The 19753-nt window shown below is 43.7% G+C and overlaps 1 protein-coding gene across 4 annotated transcripts in view; it reads left to right on the forward strand.

Annotated features, from left to right (window-relative positions):
* Positions 1-15318: 15318 nt before the first annotated feature.
* The window catches only part of LOC125014874 (cGMP-inhibited 3',5'-cyclic phosphodiesterase A-like), a 69588-nt gene continuing 65153 nt past the window's right edge, over positions 15319-19753 (forward strand). Inside the window, exon 1 of one of the 4 annotated variants that reach the window (XM_047596384.1) lies at positions 15319-18691. In XM_047596384.1, coding sequence (XP_047452340.1) covers positions 17762-18691 — 930 coding nt within the window. In that variant the 5' untranslated portion in view covers positions 15319-17761. The remainder of the gene's footprint in view (positions 18692-19753) is intronic. The other 3 variants (XM_047596382.1, XM_047596383.1, XM_047596381.1) reach the window with 3 other exon arrangements.

Here is a 19753-nt window from a genome sequence, read left to right on the forward strand (position 1 = left end):
AAAAGACATTTTTCATGTATGGCATCAGTCCCTCTGGATCTGCTCATGACATGCGGAGCTTCAAATGCTTAGTGGGGTCAAGCTCGTTTCCACTGGCTCAGTCTCCCTATCTGATTCCAGTCATTTTTCTCACTCCTTTCTGACCTTTTTTTTTTTTATTATTTGTGACTGAAACCCTGATGTGATGAGGGTTTCATGAAAAAAATATTTAGACAGATCACAAGCTTGAGCCCGTGCTTTGAAGCCCACGATGGTGGTGTTGACAGCAGCTACTGGAGCGACTAATTAGGCTGCGGAGACTGCACCTCTTCTCTGATGCAACGTGGAAGGAACCGGGCTAACTCCATCACAGTAACGCTGCAGACATGGTGCCTCGGAATAACTGATTGGTGTTTTGACTGCGTTCAGGTTGTAATTGCCGAGCACTTTGAAAAACACCCGGGAGGAGTTTTTAAAGCTGTTAGTACACTGACCCTAAAAGTCGAAAAACAGCAGGGGTGCAAGAACAGGGCATGTGCCTCATGTTTGATGTACAGCCTTCTGAGCATAAATCTTGGCCTTGAGTTCCGTTTTGATAAAATATCCGAGGCAGGAAAGTGGAATGGCTGTTGCCTGTAATGTCAGCTTCCTGTACGAAGTCTCGCTCCGCGGGGCTTGTATGAATTAAACATGGACCGGAGCCATTAGAAATGACAGGTCAGGACAGCCAAATAGGGATGTTGGAAAAACAATGCGACCAACAGAATCCAGCATGTCTGCCAGCTCAGTGAAACTTTAAGTAAAGTCCATGTCAGCAAGTATAAGACTACAGCGAACTCTCTAATACGGAGCAGAACAGGGCCTCGCTCAAATGAGTGTGACAGTAATGGCTGCTGACTACTGCCTGGTATTGTTGTTGTGAATGATAACCTTAATATCCTTTTATTAATTCATTAATAATATACAACAAGTTATAACATGAATTCAAGTTAATGTTTTCATGCAAAACACATGAAATAAAAAAGGTCTAGCTGGGAATTCTCACTTACTGAATGTATGAGAACCAACAATTCTGTTCTGTCCTCAACGGGATTTGAATCCCAACCTCTCATGTCCTGTACAATCAAAGCAAATGTTACCAATGACTGGACCATCTGAAATGTGGCGTGTGTTTCCAATGTGACTTGCACTACATCTATGTCTTCTATTTTTGTCCAACAGATGTTTCAAATTCACAACTCCTTGTTGGGTCCATGGCTTATCTCCTCCAAAAAGCAGGCACGGGAAACAGAAAAGTGAATTCTTGGCTACACTTGCCGTTAGTCAGTCCTTTCTTTCAAACCAAGAACCACAAAACTTGCAATTTTGTCGTTTGTCCCTGTCAAGCAGTTATTTGAACATCGTTTGGCAGATGTGATCCCATTTTCTTAAGTTTCAAATTTTCCTCCAAAGACATTGAGCAAAATGGATTAGAAAAGCTATTAATTAACAATTCACCTCTTAATCAATTTAAAATACAATATTTTATAACAATATATAACAAAAATGCTGAACCCTCTCTGTTTCATCTTTCCAGATGTGAGAATTTTCTGTTCTACTTGGTCATATGATAGTAACATTTATTGTATTAAGGTTTTGGACCGCTGTTACTCGTTGAAATGTTCAAATAATTAATCAGTGAAAATGTAATGACAGCATTTTTAACTTAGTTTACAAAATACTTCGAGGTCAAGCCTGGGATACGTCCAGGGTGTTAGTATAACTGTCTCTGCCCAATTTCTCACCTTTTTCTCTCAACAAATGCTATCTATATAATGGATGATCGCCACTTGTATCGTTTGTGTTCTCTAACTTTCACTTGTATCAAATTCATCCCCGTTTCTGCCGTTTCCTCTCGAGGCCAAGTCGCTGCCAAGGCTGGGGCAGCTGGAGTCCAAACATCTTCCGGGATAAACTTGGACTGTTTTTTTTTCATGACTCTGAGTTTTGTTATCTGGACCAGGAAAAGACATTTTGATGAAACGAGCTCTTAAAATTGGTGGAGTCTTACCGTAACACATTCGTCTCTCACCTTGTGAAAATAAACCGGACATGTATATAAAGTAACGCTAGGCCTGGGGTGAGTCTTACGAAGACTGAGCAGTAAACACAGTCGGTTTTGTTTAATTAAGAGACATTAACAAATTACAATAAAGGAAAAATCCACATCGCTTTCCGGTACACGGATAACTTCTTCATTGTTGATAATCATTTTAGGGTCCAATGGGGACACAAAAACCTTGCGTCGATATCAATACCAATCTGCTCTCTCTTAAACAAAGGAACAGTTGGACTCAACGCTTTCCGTGATGCTTCTCTAAGTGTTTAATCAGATTTCTGGGGTTGATTTCCAACGCCGCCAACCTCCCTTCAAAACACTTGCATTGCATAAATTCCCCTCGGCTGTTTAGGTTAAAATAGCTCCTCACATCTGACATGATGACGGCGCTGCTGACAGGCCTCAGTCGCGTGTTGTACAATAGCAGCTCTTCATGCGACACATGCTGCTCATCTCCGTCATCTTGACACATTCAAGTCGAACATTACCAGAGCATACATCTGTTTCTCAGAGTCCAGACCAAAACAGATACTGACCACTGGCTTAGTGTCGCCCTAAAAACGTATCCGGACTCTTTCAAACTGCCTCACAATCGTTGGCAGCGTTTGTTTGTGCAAGATCAACCAGAAAGGCCGAGCTACTTGGGATCGCAGAGCCTGGATTTGTGAACATACAAACAATGAGGTTCAGAGAAGTGTAAGTGACCGTCACTATGTTAAATGTGTGAATGCTCCGTGGCAGGTAGTCTATCATGTGGTCAGTCAGTGGTCAGTTTTCACTCGTCCACCACAAAGCTTCAAACCTCCTCTCTTTGACAATATAAACATTTAAACCACTGGAGCTCTTGCAGTGGTAACTGTTCAACACATTAAGCATATTATACAGAACCGCCTCCCTATTTCTTCAACTTAGATATTCTTCTAAAAGGTTAACACCTTGTAAACACAATTTATTTTTGTTACTATCAGCTTCTCGGGCAAATAAGGTCAAATGTACAAGCTTTTATTCCTAACCAGTTAATCTTTCCTCAATGCAAAACCAGGTTGTATTTTCCTCAGATGCCTGTGTTTGTGTTTTTCTTTTTTATTTTGAGCCCTATTCTCTCTTACAGTGTTATCCCAGTTGGGATGGACAGTGTTCTTTTTGGTGGACAGAATGACTCCGGACAGAAGTGTCTTAACTTTGTATCCTACCAAGTGGCCACGCGTTCACACTCTGTAACCAACGAATACAATCTCATGTTCACCCAGTTTTGCTTTGTAGCAAATATCGTATCAGAGGCTCTGGGTTTGACGCTCGCTGAGGGCACCGGTTGAAAAATACAATCCTCTAGAGCGTCGAACAACTGAAGGTGACTAAATACAGCTTCTCTCACAGGCTGATTTGATTCCGTGTTGCATGTCCGTAAGCTGAATATCAAGTAAGCGATGTGAAGACTTCATCGTTGTCTCCTGGTAATTCTGACAGGCAGTTTTTCAAGCGTTTTACATTAGTCCGCCAGTCATCTGTTAGATATGTGTTTGGTTGGCAGATTAATAAACAATGAATGAGTATTTCAGCTCCACAGACATACGTCTCGGTGGCGACCATTAGCTTCATTGTTCCCATTCACTGCCACTGGTGACGGTGCATTTTCTTATTTACACGTTATCATTTCCAAATCCTAGCTGAGACTACACACTGTTGTCGTCTCAAACTGCAAAGTAAAATAGTCCAGTGAGTAGCAGAAACTTTTAATTTCATATAGTGTGCATCGTATTTGGCTCATGTTGTCATTTCTGGAGAGAGGTCAGAGGTCACGGTGGAGCCTTGCTGTGAAGCTGCAGGGGGACCAGAGCTGTCAAAGCTGTTGTGTGAATGTGTTCTTGACATCAAAATCCACTTGCAACACAGGTCTCAGCTGAAAGATGCTCTTTGGAAACTGACTCGGCCGTTTTCATCTCTTGACTTTATCTTCTCATCTCGTTTCAGCGTCAGGCCTGTTCCCAGCCATAAATCCAGTCTCTTACAAAATGCTCTGAAAACCATCTAATTGTACATTGCTAACCAAACAGATTCCTTTGTTGATTACTGCACAGACACGCAGGCCAGCTGGAGAGCTTCCCTCCTAGATTTGGCCTTGAGCTCAGAAGACCAGCCAGAACAAACAGTGGTGGGGTAGGTAGTACTCAGAGGTACCTTACCGCGACTGAAGGGACTCGTAGAAGTGCCTGATGGCCAACAGAAGGCCGTGTGAAACCGTGTGACGATATCTGAAGTGTAAATGTTACGGGCAGATAGCCCAGGGGTGTTGAGGCACAAGCAGTTATGTGTTATTTCTCTCTCTCATTTCTTGTTTTTGTGACATTGTTTTACTTGTGAATCACACTGTGGGTGTCCTGCAGTGTTAGTGCGACTCTATCTCTCACATTCTTCCTTGTCAGATAGACTATCGTCTGGTGTGGTCTAAAAGGTAAACAGGACCCAGGGGGGTCTGGGAGCTCCAGTCTGCGTTCACTCCTCAGTGTCAGAGTCAAGTGCCGGCTAATGGAGCCTGTCAAAATCCCTGTAGCCTAAAACCACCTGCCTTGAGAGGCCTTGTGTGTCCATGTCAACTCACTATAGTAATACCCAGCAGCCCTGCAGCTAGACTCAATACTGTGCTGTCACACTTGATTTATACACTAAGTGGGGAGGAATAAATGCTTCAATTAATCTTAATTAAGCCTTGGTAATCCAGACAGAGCTCTGTTAGCTGTGACTCGTGTGACCTCTAAATTGAAAGTGCTGCTTCGCTGGAGTGGTCAGTGTAGCGTGCAAGTTGAACTTGAGGTGCAACTGTGTGGTAGCGTTTTTAATTATTTCTTTTACCTGCTCCTTATCAGTCGAGTTACCGAGGGCATATTGTGAGCACTTCTCTATATTAAACCGTACCGTGAGCATCCCTCTCATCCCCTTGCATCTCAAGCTTCTCGGTCACATCGTTGTATGCACAGCGTGTGCATGTTGAGTTCAAAGATATAGTGTGCGAATCGTGAGGAAGCTTGTTGTTGGGGTTTGTGCTTAGCTCTGCACATTCAGCCAAGGAGCCAGTGTTCAGGGCTGGTGGGTTTATATTGTTAAATGCCGCAGTCTTTACCACCATTTAAAATGTTCCCCTGCATGGTGTGACGAAATACATACAGCTTGCTGGCAAACGCATCATTGTAAAGTCTTGGCACAGCATCTCGCTGGCATCATTATAACAGAGTGTTCACTAGGACAACCCAGTATGTTTAAATATACTGTCTCAACATTTACCATGTTCCTTAGAACTAGTTTTGGTGCATTTTACACAATGCATTTTATTTCAAGCAGTATTTTCAATTTAGAGTTGAATCCTAAATAAATAATTGTGTGACATAGATTTTAAATCAGGGGTCAGAATTAAGCTATTTAAATAATACACAGGTTCAAATATTAATTTCTTTTTATTTCTATTTTTTTGTTCTAGTGACAAAACACTGCTAGCTTCTCTTCTGCTAATGTTGCATCGTGCCTCTGTGATTTCAACCGGGGACTGAATAGGCTCTCGGCCAATAGTGGGAAACCCGACAGTCAGTGTGTAATATGCAGCCTTGTGATTGGCTCTGCAGCGATAGGGGCGGGGCCTATTCTATGCAGGAGGTTTAGATTGACAGGTCTAGTGTGGCGCTCTGTGTGAAACGGTGCGATGATGACACAGCTCCTGTATCTGTGAATGAGTGAAGTGCTGAGTGAAAGATGACGTCTTCTGCCTCCATTTATCCCTTTACTTAAATATGTTGGATTCATGTTAATGTGTATTTAAAGAAATTTTAATGTGCAGAACAAAATTAAAAATATATATACAAATATGTCTAATCAACCAAGGCCTATGTTTTAAACTATTCATTTGGAGGCTATAGCTTTCTGCAAAACTGCTCAAAATTATTCCACATGCTACACATTTTAGCTGTTGCACTCTGTTTGCAAATACTACTACAATATATTAACTATGACTTCTCACAGAAGGAAAACACTTAAGAGGCAAACAGAGCAGTTGTAGCTAGCTAACGCTGCTGCTAGCAGTTTTTGGCTGCACACTTTGGCTCTCTGTATGCTTGATGGATTTTGGATTTTCAAACAGTGGCAAAGTTTGTCAGTTTATCATTAATTTTATTAATCACAATACCACAATAATAAAACCATCGTAATGCCCAGCTCTTTCATTTTCTGAGACTGCAGTATTTGTAATTCGAAAATTGGTACTCTTGTTGTATTCCTTCGAAATGGACCAACAGAAATGACTGATTTGCTCAGATTTCTACATACGTTGCCAACACATTGAACATCAAGCGCCCCAGTGATGAGCTGGAAAATAACATGATTTCACTGGATGCGACATTAAGCCCCAATCAACAAACGAGGCGACTCACTGCTCACTCGTCACTCTGTAGCTGACGGTCGGTCGCTAGTGGACGCAATCACATCGTGATCATATGTCAGTCAACGAGGTGTCAGCCGCTGCCGCTGGTTAATGCCGCTACGTCTGAGATAAGTTTACTTCAGCCTGCTGCCAGCCTACCAGTTACACTACGACCCACTTGATCACGTTGACATTTTGCGGTCTCTCGTCGCCACATTACTGCTAGTTTCTTGTAGTGTGTAGGCCCCTTAACTTTCCTTTGATTGGAGTGCTGGTGTATACTGAAAACATGTGTCTATACTTAACCACACTAGTGCCTCTGTATGCGTTTTAAAGGCTTACCTTGGGTCATCCTAAGGTCACCTAAACCCTGTAATGTCGGTCCCTCCTGCAGACTGCAGCGCACAGCAAGTGATTCTCCTGCTTCACGCGATGGAAACTCCACGCGGCTTCTTTGCCAGTCATCGTAGATCAGCAAAATATGGCGCCAAGGCTCCTTGAAAATACTGTGTTCTTCCCAGATGGTGTGCCTGCTGTTAAAGCCAAATATAATCTACATGTGCCCTCAGCTGTACACACAGACACACACAAATATAAAACGCTCTTATACGCATGCAAATATAGCCGCAGGCTCAGCTCGTCACGCACACTCAGGCACGGCTACATGCTCGTACATCCATCTGCGGGCATACGTTCGCTTAACAGACTTTATCTTTGGATTCCTGAGTGGTTAGTTAGTCTGAAGGCTTATCTGGCCTCTAAGGCCAAAGTCAGACTGCATGCGTTGGGGAGGAAGCACTTTCCTCGTGCACTAGGCTAATAACAAGCTCTGCTGGGTTTCTTGCCCAGCACAGATTAGATCAGAGCTAGGGCCCGATGGTTTAGTCTGTCTAAGAGCTCCAAGACTTTTTGCTTTTACCACTTGGACTACGTGGAGGCCCTCTCCTCAGGGAGCAGTCCAGCTGAGGCGAAGCAGAGAGTGGAATGATGCAGGGAAAGTCCAGGCCCAACACACATTGGTCTGAGCACCAGGAAGTACAGACAGGAAAGGACCTGGGCCTTTGGAAGTCATTAAACCCTTAATCTGGACCCTCAGGGGTAGGACACACTTCAGCAGCTCACGTCGCCTCTCTCCCGTGGACATTTTATTCACTCTCTCCAGTTGGTAATTTTAGTTTCTTTGTTGCTCAGTAGGTGGTTTGTGTTTGACTTGATCTCTGACGATGGCTTGGCTAAATTATTAAATCCATAAGTGTGTTTGATACTGAATATTTCATGGCAATGCCAAATGAAAATGGTTTTGTCATCAACATAGAAGAATAATTACTACTAACTGTGACGGTCAAAGGTTGACTAAATAAAATAATTTTAAGAAGACATTTTGCAGGTGGAAATCTTTGGATAGGAATTGCTTATTGTTCTTCACTTGATATTTTCTAGTTTCTTTCTTATTTATTTTTTTATTTTTTTTGTTTGCACCAGAAATGTTATTTGAATCCTTTTTAAGTCCCTATATGACACATCCCCCATGAACATCACACTGGTAGGACAGTGAGAAGAACAGCGCAGTGCAAGCCCGGCAAGAGGGGCTGTTTAAATTTTTAAACATTTGCCATTTTAGCACTTTAATTATTGAAGGCTCACAGCGAGCCGTGAATAATTTGTGCATAATGCAGACCCGCAGAAATGTTTCGGCCCCATGCAGTCTGAGAAAATTTGCTTGCACCCATCGCATCTTTCCATGGAGGGGGGAAAAAAAAAAGAAGAAGTCGGAGAATTGTCAGGTGAATGTTTTCAAATTTAAGGAGCTCATGACCTTAGCACATGCTGATTTATTTATCAGATTTCATGCAGCTGAGTGGATGCCACTGTGAATGTTTGGGTGCTGATAGAAAACCACGGCAGATTACAGGAGACACAGAAGATCGTCTGAATGGCATTAATGTCCTTTGCCATGCGGCCCAGCCCTCAGAGTCAAGCAGAATAATTAATGGCTGTGGTGATATGGGCCTGGAGAGGAAACGGATGCATTTAAAACTAGGTTTTATTTCTATTTAAATAAGCGAATTTCTGTTTAGATTAGAGGGAGAAACACAGCACATCTACAGCAGAAGTCAAAAATAAACACTAATATAAAATAAAAACATAGAAAGGAATAATTATTATTATTATATAAAATAAAACAAAAGAACTTTTGTAAATTCCCAAGAGCAATTAATCTGAGTTTGTTTGCGCACACTTGAAAACCTTGGAGTTGTGTGTAGCCAAGCGTGCGCGTTGTATTAAGCTCCCAAACCAGTTACGCATCAGGTATTATGGAAGTTTCCTCCGTATTTCTTCAATGGAAACAGCAAATTTTAAAATTACTTTTGGATAACATTATTATTTCTTTGCAATAATATTTACATCAGGGGTCAATACCATTTCTTATAATATCCTCAGGAGTATACAGTTTAAGACTGATGTCGTACGTGGCAGAAAATTGCTTACTTATCTGGCTGTTTTACGAGCCCATCTGAAATGATGTAATGTTTAAAGATCATTTTCTTGGTTCCAACTTTTGCTTTGAATGTGCTGTTAACTTTATTATTGCGCACATTTAACTCGGTGTAACTCAAGCCAGACTTAAAAATTATGTATTCCTCGTTCTCGGTCATTATTTCTACAACAACACGTATCTCCTCTGGCTTTGCCTTTAAAGGGTAACTGTTGGTACAGAGTGTCTGCGTGAGCGCCGGGCTCTTATAAACACTCCTGACACGGGGTAATGTTCAGTGTATCCTGGGGCACACGTGCCTCCTGTAAAAATCTCTTTTGCTCTAAACAAAGGAGGAGACTGAAAGGATGCGTGCAATGCCGTGAATCAGGATATTTAATTTTTTTTTTTTTGCTCTTTTATGCCAGCGAAATCTACGGTTTCATGGTAAATTAAACACACGTCCCCGCTCCGTGCCAACTCCAAATCTCTGATTAAACAACGTCAGTCAGAGAAATCCCTATTACCAACAAAGGGCTGCATTTATAAATGAATCCAGTCAAATGCTTTAGCTGAGCTGCTACTTGCTGATGATATCATATTTACGTCCATTTCCATGGCAATCATGTAAACATATCGGGGGTTTGAGTGCTCGACTAAAATGACTTAACACGTAAATATGAGGAGAATAAATGTAGGAGGACTTGAGGAGAATGTGAAGTGTTTACATTTTGGCTTCTTAAATGTCTCCATTTTTCCTTTTCAACACCTTGTGGGTTTGGGCCCTGTTAATTCCTAGATTGCATGAAAAAAATACGAACATGAATTAAATGCATCGTCAAAAAAAATAAAAAAATAAAAAATTAAATAAAAAAATGCAAGCTGCTGGGACCCAAACTACAAAGGTCCGACTGCAGCCCTTCACCCTGCCTCAGTCCAGCGCTACAGCACATCTGGACTTTCAAAGCTGATTACTTGTTTATGCTCTTTGAGTCAGGTTTTCACTTATCAGCGACGCGATGTTTTATGTCACGCTCCATATATCTGCCCGGATCTGCGAGATTAACGGCGTGTTAAAATATGATGGAGTGGGATCATTCCTGTCTCGTGAGGTAAATAATTACTGGCCTTTCCGCTCTGTTAAAACTTACAGCACATACTGTACTGTACGGCGCTCGGGCGGACGCTCGTGAGTGGCGAGGATCATGTAAGATTTTTCCCCCGATGTTTACAGTGCTCCAGCTTAACCAGATGACAACTGTAAGCTGTTAGCGAGGTGTCTCATTTTTGCCAGTTTACTTTAGACGGCCTTTCCTCCATTAAATGACGTCAAACAGCCACCGGGAAGACTAAGTAGGGCTTTTTAAATCCTGTTGTCCGTCTACACAACTGTTCTTAATGGGGGATTTTAAGTCCATCCTCCTCAGCTGATGAAGGGAGAAACGCGAAGAGTAGCGATGCTTTATATTCCAAATTTAAGAGCTAAAAACGTTGCCTTAAAAGTCTCTGTTTAGGGTACGAACCACGTAGGTGTTTCCCATAAAATGTTATTGATAGAGGAGGGGACTAGAGTGCAGAGTGAGAGTTTGTAAATGGAGGCCTAAATCTGCCTGCTTCCTCTTGAGGGACCACACACTTTATGGATTACTTCCTCTTCTTCCGCGGTCCAAGAACAGTGTAACGTGTGCCGGCGCCTCGGTCTGTGATGGCAACCGGGATAAATGGTACAAACAGCGGGGGATACATGGCAGCTTAAAAGCCTCTGTCCCAAATAAAAGATACAAAGAAAGAGAAAGGGAGACGGCCTGTCAGAATCTAGAGATGAAGACCAGCCACGTAAAATGCGAGCTGATGGGACAGAGATGGGACAAGGCTGCGTCGGCCACCGATCTTACTTAGGGACAGGAAGTCTGCTGTGGCGTCCTGTCTTTTCTCTGCCTCTCTGGCTTTAGGTGCCATTTTGTCGGTCTGCTTTCTTCTTCTTCTTTTTCTTTTTTTTTTTTTTGAGCGCCGACCTCCATACATCCGTCAACATCATCCTGGAATTTCATTCTTTCCCCTTTTTTTTTTATTTTTATCACAGTTCAAAAACATGTTTTACAGTAAATTGCCCGATGACTGACTTTTATGAAAGTCCACTCAAGTTTGGAGTATTTGGCCCGGGGAGAGGAAAGTTGACTTTCATGCTACACTGAGAGCCCACAGCTGTTGGCTGACTCTTAAGTGGTGCCCTAAATTGTTCCGTAGGTTTTCATCCTTGATGATTGTTTGTGTCTGGCATTTGAAAGACCAATAGCATGTACTTCAGATTCCTCCCTGCATGAAGTCCTCCCTACGCAGCTAGACACATTCTCCAACAGCATATTTACACCCCAGGAGAATAATGTGGCCAGCCAGCCGGGGCTGTGTCACTAAATTATTACAGCTTGGAATCTCATCTATTCTCCTGATTTGGATTCCGATCTAAACTAAGCGCATCTGCCAAAACTAAATTAAAAAATCTGCAGCTTTTGGTCTCCTGTGTCACTCCTCCCTGTCCAGTCTGTGTTGAAGGAAAACTCCGTTCTAAACACTTCGCAGTAAAGGAAACGTGTTCTCTGAGCCGCTGCTTCGAGAGTCCGACGGCTTTGAAACCCTTCGTTCTTTTTTTTTAAGCGTGAGTCAAACCTTACTGCTGCTTTCATATGCATTTATTATGCTGCACTGCGCATGCAGAGAGTGGTGATCAGAAGCAAATTTACTTACTGAGTCAGCCACTAGCCATAGATGAATGAATCTAAGAAACGCTGCTCAGTCCCAGCGATTTGATAATATAGAGTGGGGCAATAATGAGGGAGATGAGTGACGCACGAAATAAGAAATAATGATTTGGTAAAAAAAAACAAAACAACCTTTTTGAAATGGATGTTTGTGTCCGCAAAAAAAAATATTGTAGCCTTCCTCCGGCTGTGCTGGAAAGGTTTTCATCAGCACAAGTGTCATGGGATTTTGTCGGCCCCATAAAGATCCGTCGGTCGAACGTCAGCGGGACTTGCACACTTTCTCCCGACCGCTACCAATTTTAGGGTCGTTCCAGGTTAGTTCAAACATAGAGGACGAGGCAGAAGCACGCCGCAGTCAATAACAATTCGCTTGATTGTTATTTGCGATCACACATCATTTGGAAAAGGCTCGTCCACTCCCCTCATCCCTTTTTTTTCCCGACTGGAAAGTTGCCGTGAAGCACTTTACCCATGACCCCCTGTTTCCCTGACAAGTGAATAGAGCCTAAGGATCTGTTCCTGGGCCTCAGCTCCGAGCAGCATTCCTCATGTTTAGGAAAACATGTAAACTGACGTTGAAAAAATAAAAGTCAGCAGTCAGCTCTCTTGGCCTTTCTTGCCTGGCCCAGATGCCCGTATGAAAGCTGACTTTTGTGTGCTGGACAACTCTCACACAAGGTGGACGGCCTCTGTTTTTCCTGGCATGTCTTGAACAAACACAGACCAATTACACTGGGCTGCCCGGTGTGTCAAGCTATGATCTACAGTTTTATTTTGCATTATTTGAGAAGGCTTAGGAAGTACGTTTGCACTCCGCAGAACAAGAGAGACAGAGACACATAATACAAGTTCCTGCAGTTTCCCTGGGTTAGCATAAATCCCGGGCTCAAGCAGATATCTAGTGTCTAAGACGTGCGCCGTGTCCCGCTCCAGCTAACTGCCACATTGGCCTCGGCGAGATGCAGAGCAGCTTTGAAAAGTTTGATCTGAAATATTCAAAACTCACACATGCAACTCCGCTAACTCCCCTGAATATATATGCAGTTAAATGTGCGGCTCCTTTCCCACTCAAACCTTGGGGTTGCATTATTCATCTGAGGCAGTGTTTCAACTTTCTCTCCCTGCCCGCAGCGCTCCCACCCACACCAGTGAATTAAGTACCCGTCTTCTAATTCAATCTCAATATTCTCCCCTGTCATTCTCCAAAAACTCAAGTCCTATTAGTGCACTCGTGTTCTGTCTTTTTGGTGCTCGGCGTTGGAGCGTTTAGTCAGATTGAAATCACGTAAATGTGCAAAGAACGGTTTGGTTATATATTATGTCTTGCGTACTGTGTGGCGTGGGAGGAGGTATTCAAATACATAAAGCAAATATGATTATGATGATATTATTAAATTATTATTAGCAAATATAATTGAAATATGAGGGTAAAAGGGCTTAAATGATACATTATATATTATTAGATTATCATCACTCATGTATGGATCTTTTTATGGCTGTAACTGTATTAAAATGTGTTTTTTGTCCTTATTGTAAGGAAACTTACAAGCAATGTTTTCCTAAACTATGTAATCTAGATAAGAGAACTCTCAAATACCTGAAAACTATACGCACACGCAACACGATCCATTCCTGAGTGCATGCATTGCATCATGTTGTGATCGGAGCCAGTTTGACCTTTCAGAAATACATAAGAAGAACCTCTCCCCCGAGCTGTCATGTGCACATTTTGTTCATTTAGTAACATTTCTAGGGATGCATTTTTAATTTGAAGTCAATAAAAGATCTTGCACGCCTTGCTCTTGAGCTGCTGCCAGCAGATTTTTCGCTGGCACAGTGTTTGCATGGAGAGTTAAACTGTCCCACTGGTTACATGTAATATCAGAGGAATATCTAAACCAAAACAGCTTTTGGCTTTTGTCTCTCTACAAGCTCATATTTTTTTGCTTTAGCGCTATAAATAATTAAATAATAATAAAAAAACATCTGCTAAACCCCTGCGTGTGTGTGTGTGCTGTGGGTGTGCGTTTGTGTGTTTGTGATGATCTGCATGTGCATGCACTGTGTAAAACAACACATGTTTCGATGTGACATTTCATAACATTTCTTCTACACAGTGTGTTGCAGTCTGCCATGACTGGAGAGTCAGCAGTGTTATTTGCAAACAAGCACAGAAGGAAGGTGGCAGGCACAGCCCTCACTCGTCTACTGCAGGCTGTGCTGAACTGTAGTGAACTGTAAGCAGTAACTGCGGTGATTAAATTGTAAATTGTAGGGAAAGTAATTGTTTGAGCTATAAAATGTTGCCTCTTAAGAGTTTCCTAAACCCCAGGGTGATGTCACTGGATGTCTTGTTGTTTTTTTTTGTTTTGTTTTTTTTGCAAACACTTTTTTTTTTTAAGCGATTCTCACAGTTGTTGTTGCTTAGTCTTGTGTCAATTGATTGTCATATTGACGGACTGCTTAACCTTTGCAGCTGCAGAGCTCGTGTTCTCATTTCTTACTATATCAGAGTGAAATTATGCACCGACAGCGTCCACATCTTTGGATCGTGCATTTTATGTCGCTGTGCACTATTTTTTTTCCCTCGGCACATTTCACATCCTTGTCTCCTGCACCCGAGATGTGGCTTTAAGTTCCTCAGTTTTTGCTCTAATTGTGGAATGACTAATTGCAGTTTACTCAACGAGCGTGTTTCTAAAGAGCAGTGATGTTTGTTGATTCATCCGATGTTCTGCAAGCGCTTGCGCAACTGGGATCAGCTGGGAGCACACACACACACACACACACACACACACACACACACACACACAAGATGAGTGACTGTGCCATGCAGTGTGTGCACGTGCATGTCCTAGTGTTTGATGGTGGTGGCATTTGTGTGTGTGTGTGTGTGTGTGTGTGTGTGTGGAGATGGATGTCCACAGCACCTCGGTGGAAACTTGGCCACCGACCAACTGTTGCCTGTGAGGGTTGGTAAACACACTGCGCCGCATGTCCGTCTCTGCACACAAGTGCCACACACAATGTAAACTTGTTTCCATCACTCCATTCAGTTACTTACTCTTCACTTTTTTTCCTTCTGTTTCCAGTCTTTCAACTGTGAGTCGCGTTTCATTTGATGTGTACTGTATAGAAGTAAAACGTTAATAGCTGCCGAAGCGTAATCAAACGCACGTCTGCTCTTTAAGGTTATTTACAACCCGCATTGCCTTAAGTGTAAAACAAGTGAGATGTGGCATTGGTTAATTTTCATGCAGGATACAAAGGAGTAATAGAAGCTTCGGGGTGAAGCGGTTTAGTGCAAAGCCACTCTGTAGGAAACCGGCCTTTGGTCATTCACACTTCCAGAGTATAGATCTGACCTGTCAGCAGCAGCCCCAGAGGCCGGCAGAGGTCTGAGCCAGGTCACATCTGACAATTGCCCCCCATGCAACATCAAAACCAGATGTCTGATGAATTGCTCCTCATAAAAGATTCCTCTTTTACAATGGACCGCGGCATTGCCTAATAGGGTAAGACGGTTACGTGTGCATTCCCCGGCCGTTAAAATTCCTATGGGTGATTCAGAACGGTCTCTTGACGTGTCTGTAGAGACGACTGAAAGAAAATTTCACAATGAGCCAAGGCGCTGGGTGTAGCGGACGACATGCTACAGCTGAGGACTGCGGTGATTCATCTGGTGCTGCCACAAACTACATCTGAACCAGAATGCGGTGCCTTTCATAAGTGAAATGTGTCAGTTTGTGATGAGTTTCCTTCTTCCTGGCCTTTGACACTTTGCTGGAAATCAAGGCCAGCTGTTGGCTTTCACTTTTGCTAACACTAGCGCCGTTCCAGCTTTTCCACATCTGGCATAACTGTCCCTTCATTCTTATTTTCCTGCCTGTAACATAATCAAAATCAATTTTTATTTCATTTTCAGACAACAGTGTTGTTGTTTCGGACAAACTCCGAGACATAAACGGGGACCAACGTTGTCGCCACATGTGTGCCCTGTGGTGAAACGGACGCTTGTCTGTTTTCTGGCCCACTACAACTCCTCTCTCTTTTTGTCTTATCTTCGGTTTAGGGAGAGCAAATGTTTCTGTGTCTGTCGCCGCTGCAGTAAACAATTCAGATAAAGCCACATTTGTTTGAGCTCCTCCCGAGGAAAGTTACCTGTGGCTTCTGTTTAAAAAAAAAAAAAAAAAAAATGTGTATACGCACACGGGGCCAGCTGCTGTCCCGTGTGATACCCTCTACTGAAAGGGCTGTGTGGCACATGTGCTGAGAGGTGATGGACAGGGCCTGGCCTCCTCCTGCTCCTATCGCTCCCTGTTAGCGCCTCCTCTCCTCCCCTACTTCTCGCTAATCACAGTTGACAGGGCCCTGTGTAAGCCCATGGATAGAAAGAGCTATGCTGACCTGTCTTGGTCTGGGGGAACGAGCACAGGTAGAGACATGATTGAAGGAAGGAAAAAAAAAGAAACACAAGGGGTTGTAAATGCAAGAGCGTGCGTGGCAGAAACATGCAGGGAGCGAATCAAGAAAGAGACAATAAAACGACTACATGCACAACTGATTTTTTTTTTTCAGCAAACATCAGCTTGCTTTGCCTCGTTGTGGATGCCTTTGTGCACATGTCGCGTATATGCACTTTATGTGACAGGCTGTAACCCCAGGAGAGCTTTGCGTGGACCTCCGGGAGGCGTGTGCCTCATGAACTGTGAACATACAGTATGTACCCACGCACCCGGAAGATCTGACGTTCTTGATGCAAACCCTCCACTGTGACGTGCCGCTTATCATCAGTAACACTTAAAGTGGCATGGCGGGATAAATATTTCAGTGAGCTGGTGAAGTGGGGACATTAGGGCTCAAGCAGAAGGCCAACCGCGCGACTATTCTGGGAATTTCCCTGCGCAAACCGTGCGCACGCTGAGCTCCCCTTTCTGCAGTCGCACTCCTCGCCCAATTAAAAATGGATTCATGCGAAGGCGGCGTGAGGCCCTCAGGTTGGCTTGGTGACCTTGCGAAAATACTACAACCACAACCACAAATCAAAACGTCCGCAGTCGGATGAAACGTGATCTGAAATGTTTGTTCCTAAATACACCAGATTTATTCCAGTCAGAGAGAAACTCAAAGGAAATACAGGCCAGCACAATTTTGTATAAAAGTTTTTTTCCCCCTGCTGTTTAAATAAAAAAAAATAAAAAAAAATAAGATAAAATAAAACATATGAGTACACTGCATAAATGTTTTAAGATAAAGCTTAGAACAATTTAAACATTTGTCAGTGAGGACAACGCCTGCTGGGCTGGCTGAGGAGGATTTGGGGGGTTCACTGCTGCTGTAATATCTTTCTGCCTGTGTGGAGCAGGAACTCGGGGGTGTGAATGGGGCTGAGGCTCGCGGCTGCTTGGGGAGCTGGTGACAAACACTCCGGATTTGCCCCTTCAAAACGCCGAGCAACAACCTGGAGGACACTCACCAAGGCAGCTTAAATTTCTCGGCAGCGGGAGACTCTCGTAGCATTTCAGGAGAACCTGGGAAGTGTCCAAACAAATGGTTTACGGGTGAATGTTCGCGGAGCGGGGCTGATGTTTCGGAAGGACTGCTGCCTCTGCTGCTGCTGCTGCTGCTACTACTGCTGCTGCACGGACCGGGCCGTGCAACCACAAGGAAAAGAGAATGACAGCAGGAATCAAAGAGACGGCGCGCCACAAAGGAGGGCAACGCGGGACGTGTGCCTACGGAGGAGCAGTGCCCTAGATCTGTGAAGCATCTGACTTATTCTGTCATCCCGGCTCCTCTTATGCTGTTTGGGGCGGCAGTTCCTCATCCTGCACCTGGAAAAACAAAGAGAGAAAGCATTCCCTGGCAGTGCGTCTCCATGCGTAAATGGAGAGGCAAATGTGCGTATGGGCTGCAGCCTGTTTTTTCAATGCGCTTACAATAAGTTATGTTTGCTTTGCCACTAACTCATGTGCTATCCCATGACGACACCGGTATAGATGCATTATAGACTTCCTCATATTTCATATCTGCCATGAGTGATGGCGATGCCTGCAGACGCGTACAGTACCGGTGCGCAGAGTAGCACTTGTGAAAAAAGCTTCAGCGCACCGGATCGCAATGGTTATGTGAAAACATGTGTCATCCCACTGTGCCGTGACCGAGGGTATGACTCGTGGGTGAGGCTAATGTTCACAAAAATATGGAGTTCCCAGAGATTCCGGAGTGCGGTGTGTGTGGGGTCGCTTTCGGTCTTTCTCGCTCTGCTGGTCAAATGTGCAGACTGGAAAGCTGAAGCCAGCAGCAGCAGCAGCAGCAGCAGCGCTGACAACAGACTCTCGCATTCATCGTCCCCCCTTCACTTCGTTTCAGGCTGCGCAGCGGAGCTGTTGCAAACTTGCTGGAGTGTGGTTTCGCCATTGTTCACCCTCGTATGTGCCTTCTTTTGGGTCGGTGTGTACTTAATCCGCTGCGGGGTTCTGATCCAGACCACCCTCTCTCTCCTAACCTTGTGTCACCTGGGTGAAGTAGCGGCGTGGTCTCTCCTTGACGGGACAGATGAGCCGCTGTTTTCATTCACCACAGCGGCCGTGGTTGTGCTCATCTGCGCGGCCACCGGCGCACTCATGGTAGCACGGCTGAACCAGGGCATATCGGTGGTTGTTTTCATCAGCGTAGTCAGGACTATTTCACTCTTCTCGCTGCACAAAGTGCGGGCCACTTGGAGACCGTACGTAGCGTACCTGGTTGGAGTGCTGGGCATCCTGCTGGCGAGGTATGCTGACAAGCTCCTTCCCAACCAAGGGAGACACAAGGAGGGCTGCACCCCCGTGACTGGAGCCAGGGAAGAGATCCCTGTATTTAAAAGGCGCAGGAGGTCCAGTTCTGTGATAGCATCAGACATGGCACACAGTCAGTCCAACAGTAAGTCACATCGCCGGACCTCTCTGCCATGCATCCAGAGGGACCAGGTAAGAAGTTTCTGTCCCATTCAACTTTTCTGTTTGTGCTCTGTTGTTTTTCCCCCCTCTCATGACGAATTTGGGGTTTGAGATGAAGGGAGGAAATGAGGAAGCAGTGCAATGTCAATAAAATAAGGACAGTTGGCCTTTTATGACTGGTTAGAATTTTCAGCGTTAGTTTTTTTTTTTCACTTTAAGTAATGCTGGGGATGATTTCTTTTTAAAGTCACTTATGCCAAATATGTAGTGTAGAGTAACAGTAAAAAAAAGTCCTAGTAATTCTAAGAATATGAATATGCACACATTAGTATTATTATTGTTATTGTTATTATTAGTTTCCTTGTTAGGATCATGTTACACTGCAGTGTGGATAAGCTTTGGTTTTACTCGGGTCATCTTTGGACTCTTGCCATGTAACATTCTGTTGAGCCACTTGCAGCCATTTTCAGGCTAAAATTGAGTTTGCACTGTTTGCTGTTTTCTGCTCACATCATTTGTCTGCGTCGACACTCCTATTGTTCGGATGCTATCTCACTGCAAATTTAACACACTCACGCCACGTTTTTCTGATTAGATTTTAGAAATAAAAACGGATGCACGTCAGATTTTTCCCTCACATTTTCGCATGCTTTCAGACCCCTCGGATGCTGCTCGTGGGAGAAAACAAAACTGCATTGTAGGCCTCTGATTTAAAGTGGTGCTTCTGTCATTTCAAAATAAAGTACCAAATTTGGTGTGTTGTTTGCTAACGGGATGCTATTTTGGAAACGGTGCCTTTCAAGAGCCGTTGAGAAAGAAAAGCATCTCTGTGGTTCATCTTAATTATTTATGTCATGATATTTTCCCCAGTTGATCCGAGAGGCATGGCTTTTCTGTCCTGGACTTAAATGTCACTTGCTTCTCATCACTTATCAAGGCTTGCCGTCCTCAGAGCCCAGGAATGCAGCAGCACAAGCTTTTGAACCTCTTCTGATACTGATGCACACGCGTACCTGTGTTAACAGGAGGTGATGTGACTCGAACTGACTCATATCAACTACTTATTATGGAAAACCAATGAGCACGCCGAGG

The sequence above is a fragment of the Mugil cephalus genome, chromosome 10 (assembly GCF_022458985.1).
Source record: "Mugil cephalus isolate CIBA_MC_2020 chromosome 10, CIBA_Mcephalus_1.1, whole genome shotgun sequence".
Classification (NCBI taxonomy): domain Eukaryota; kingdom Metazoa; phylum Chordata; class Actinopteri; order Mugiliformes; family Mugilidae; genus Mugil; species Mugil cephalus.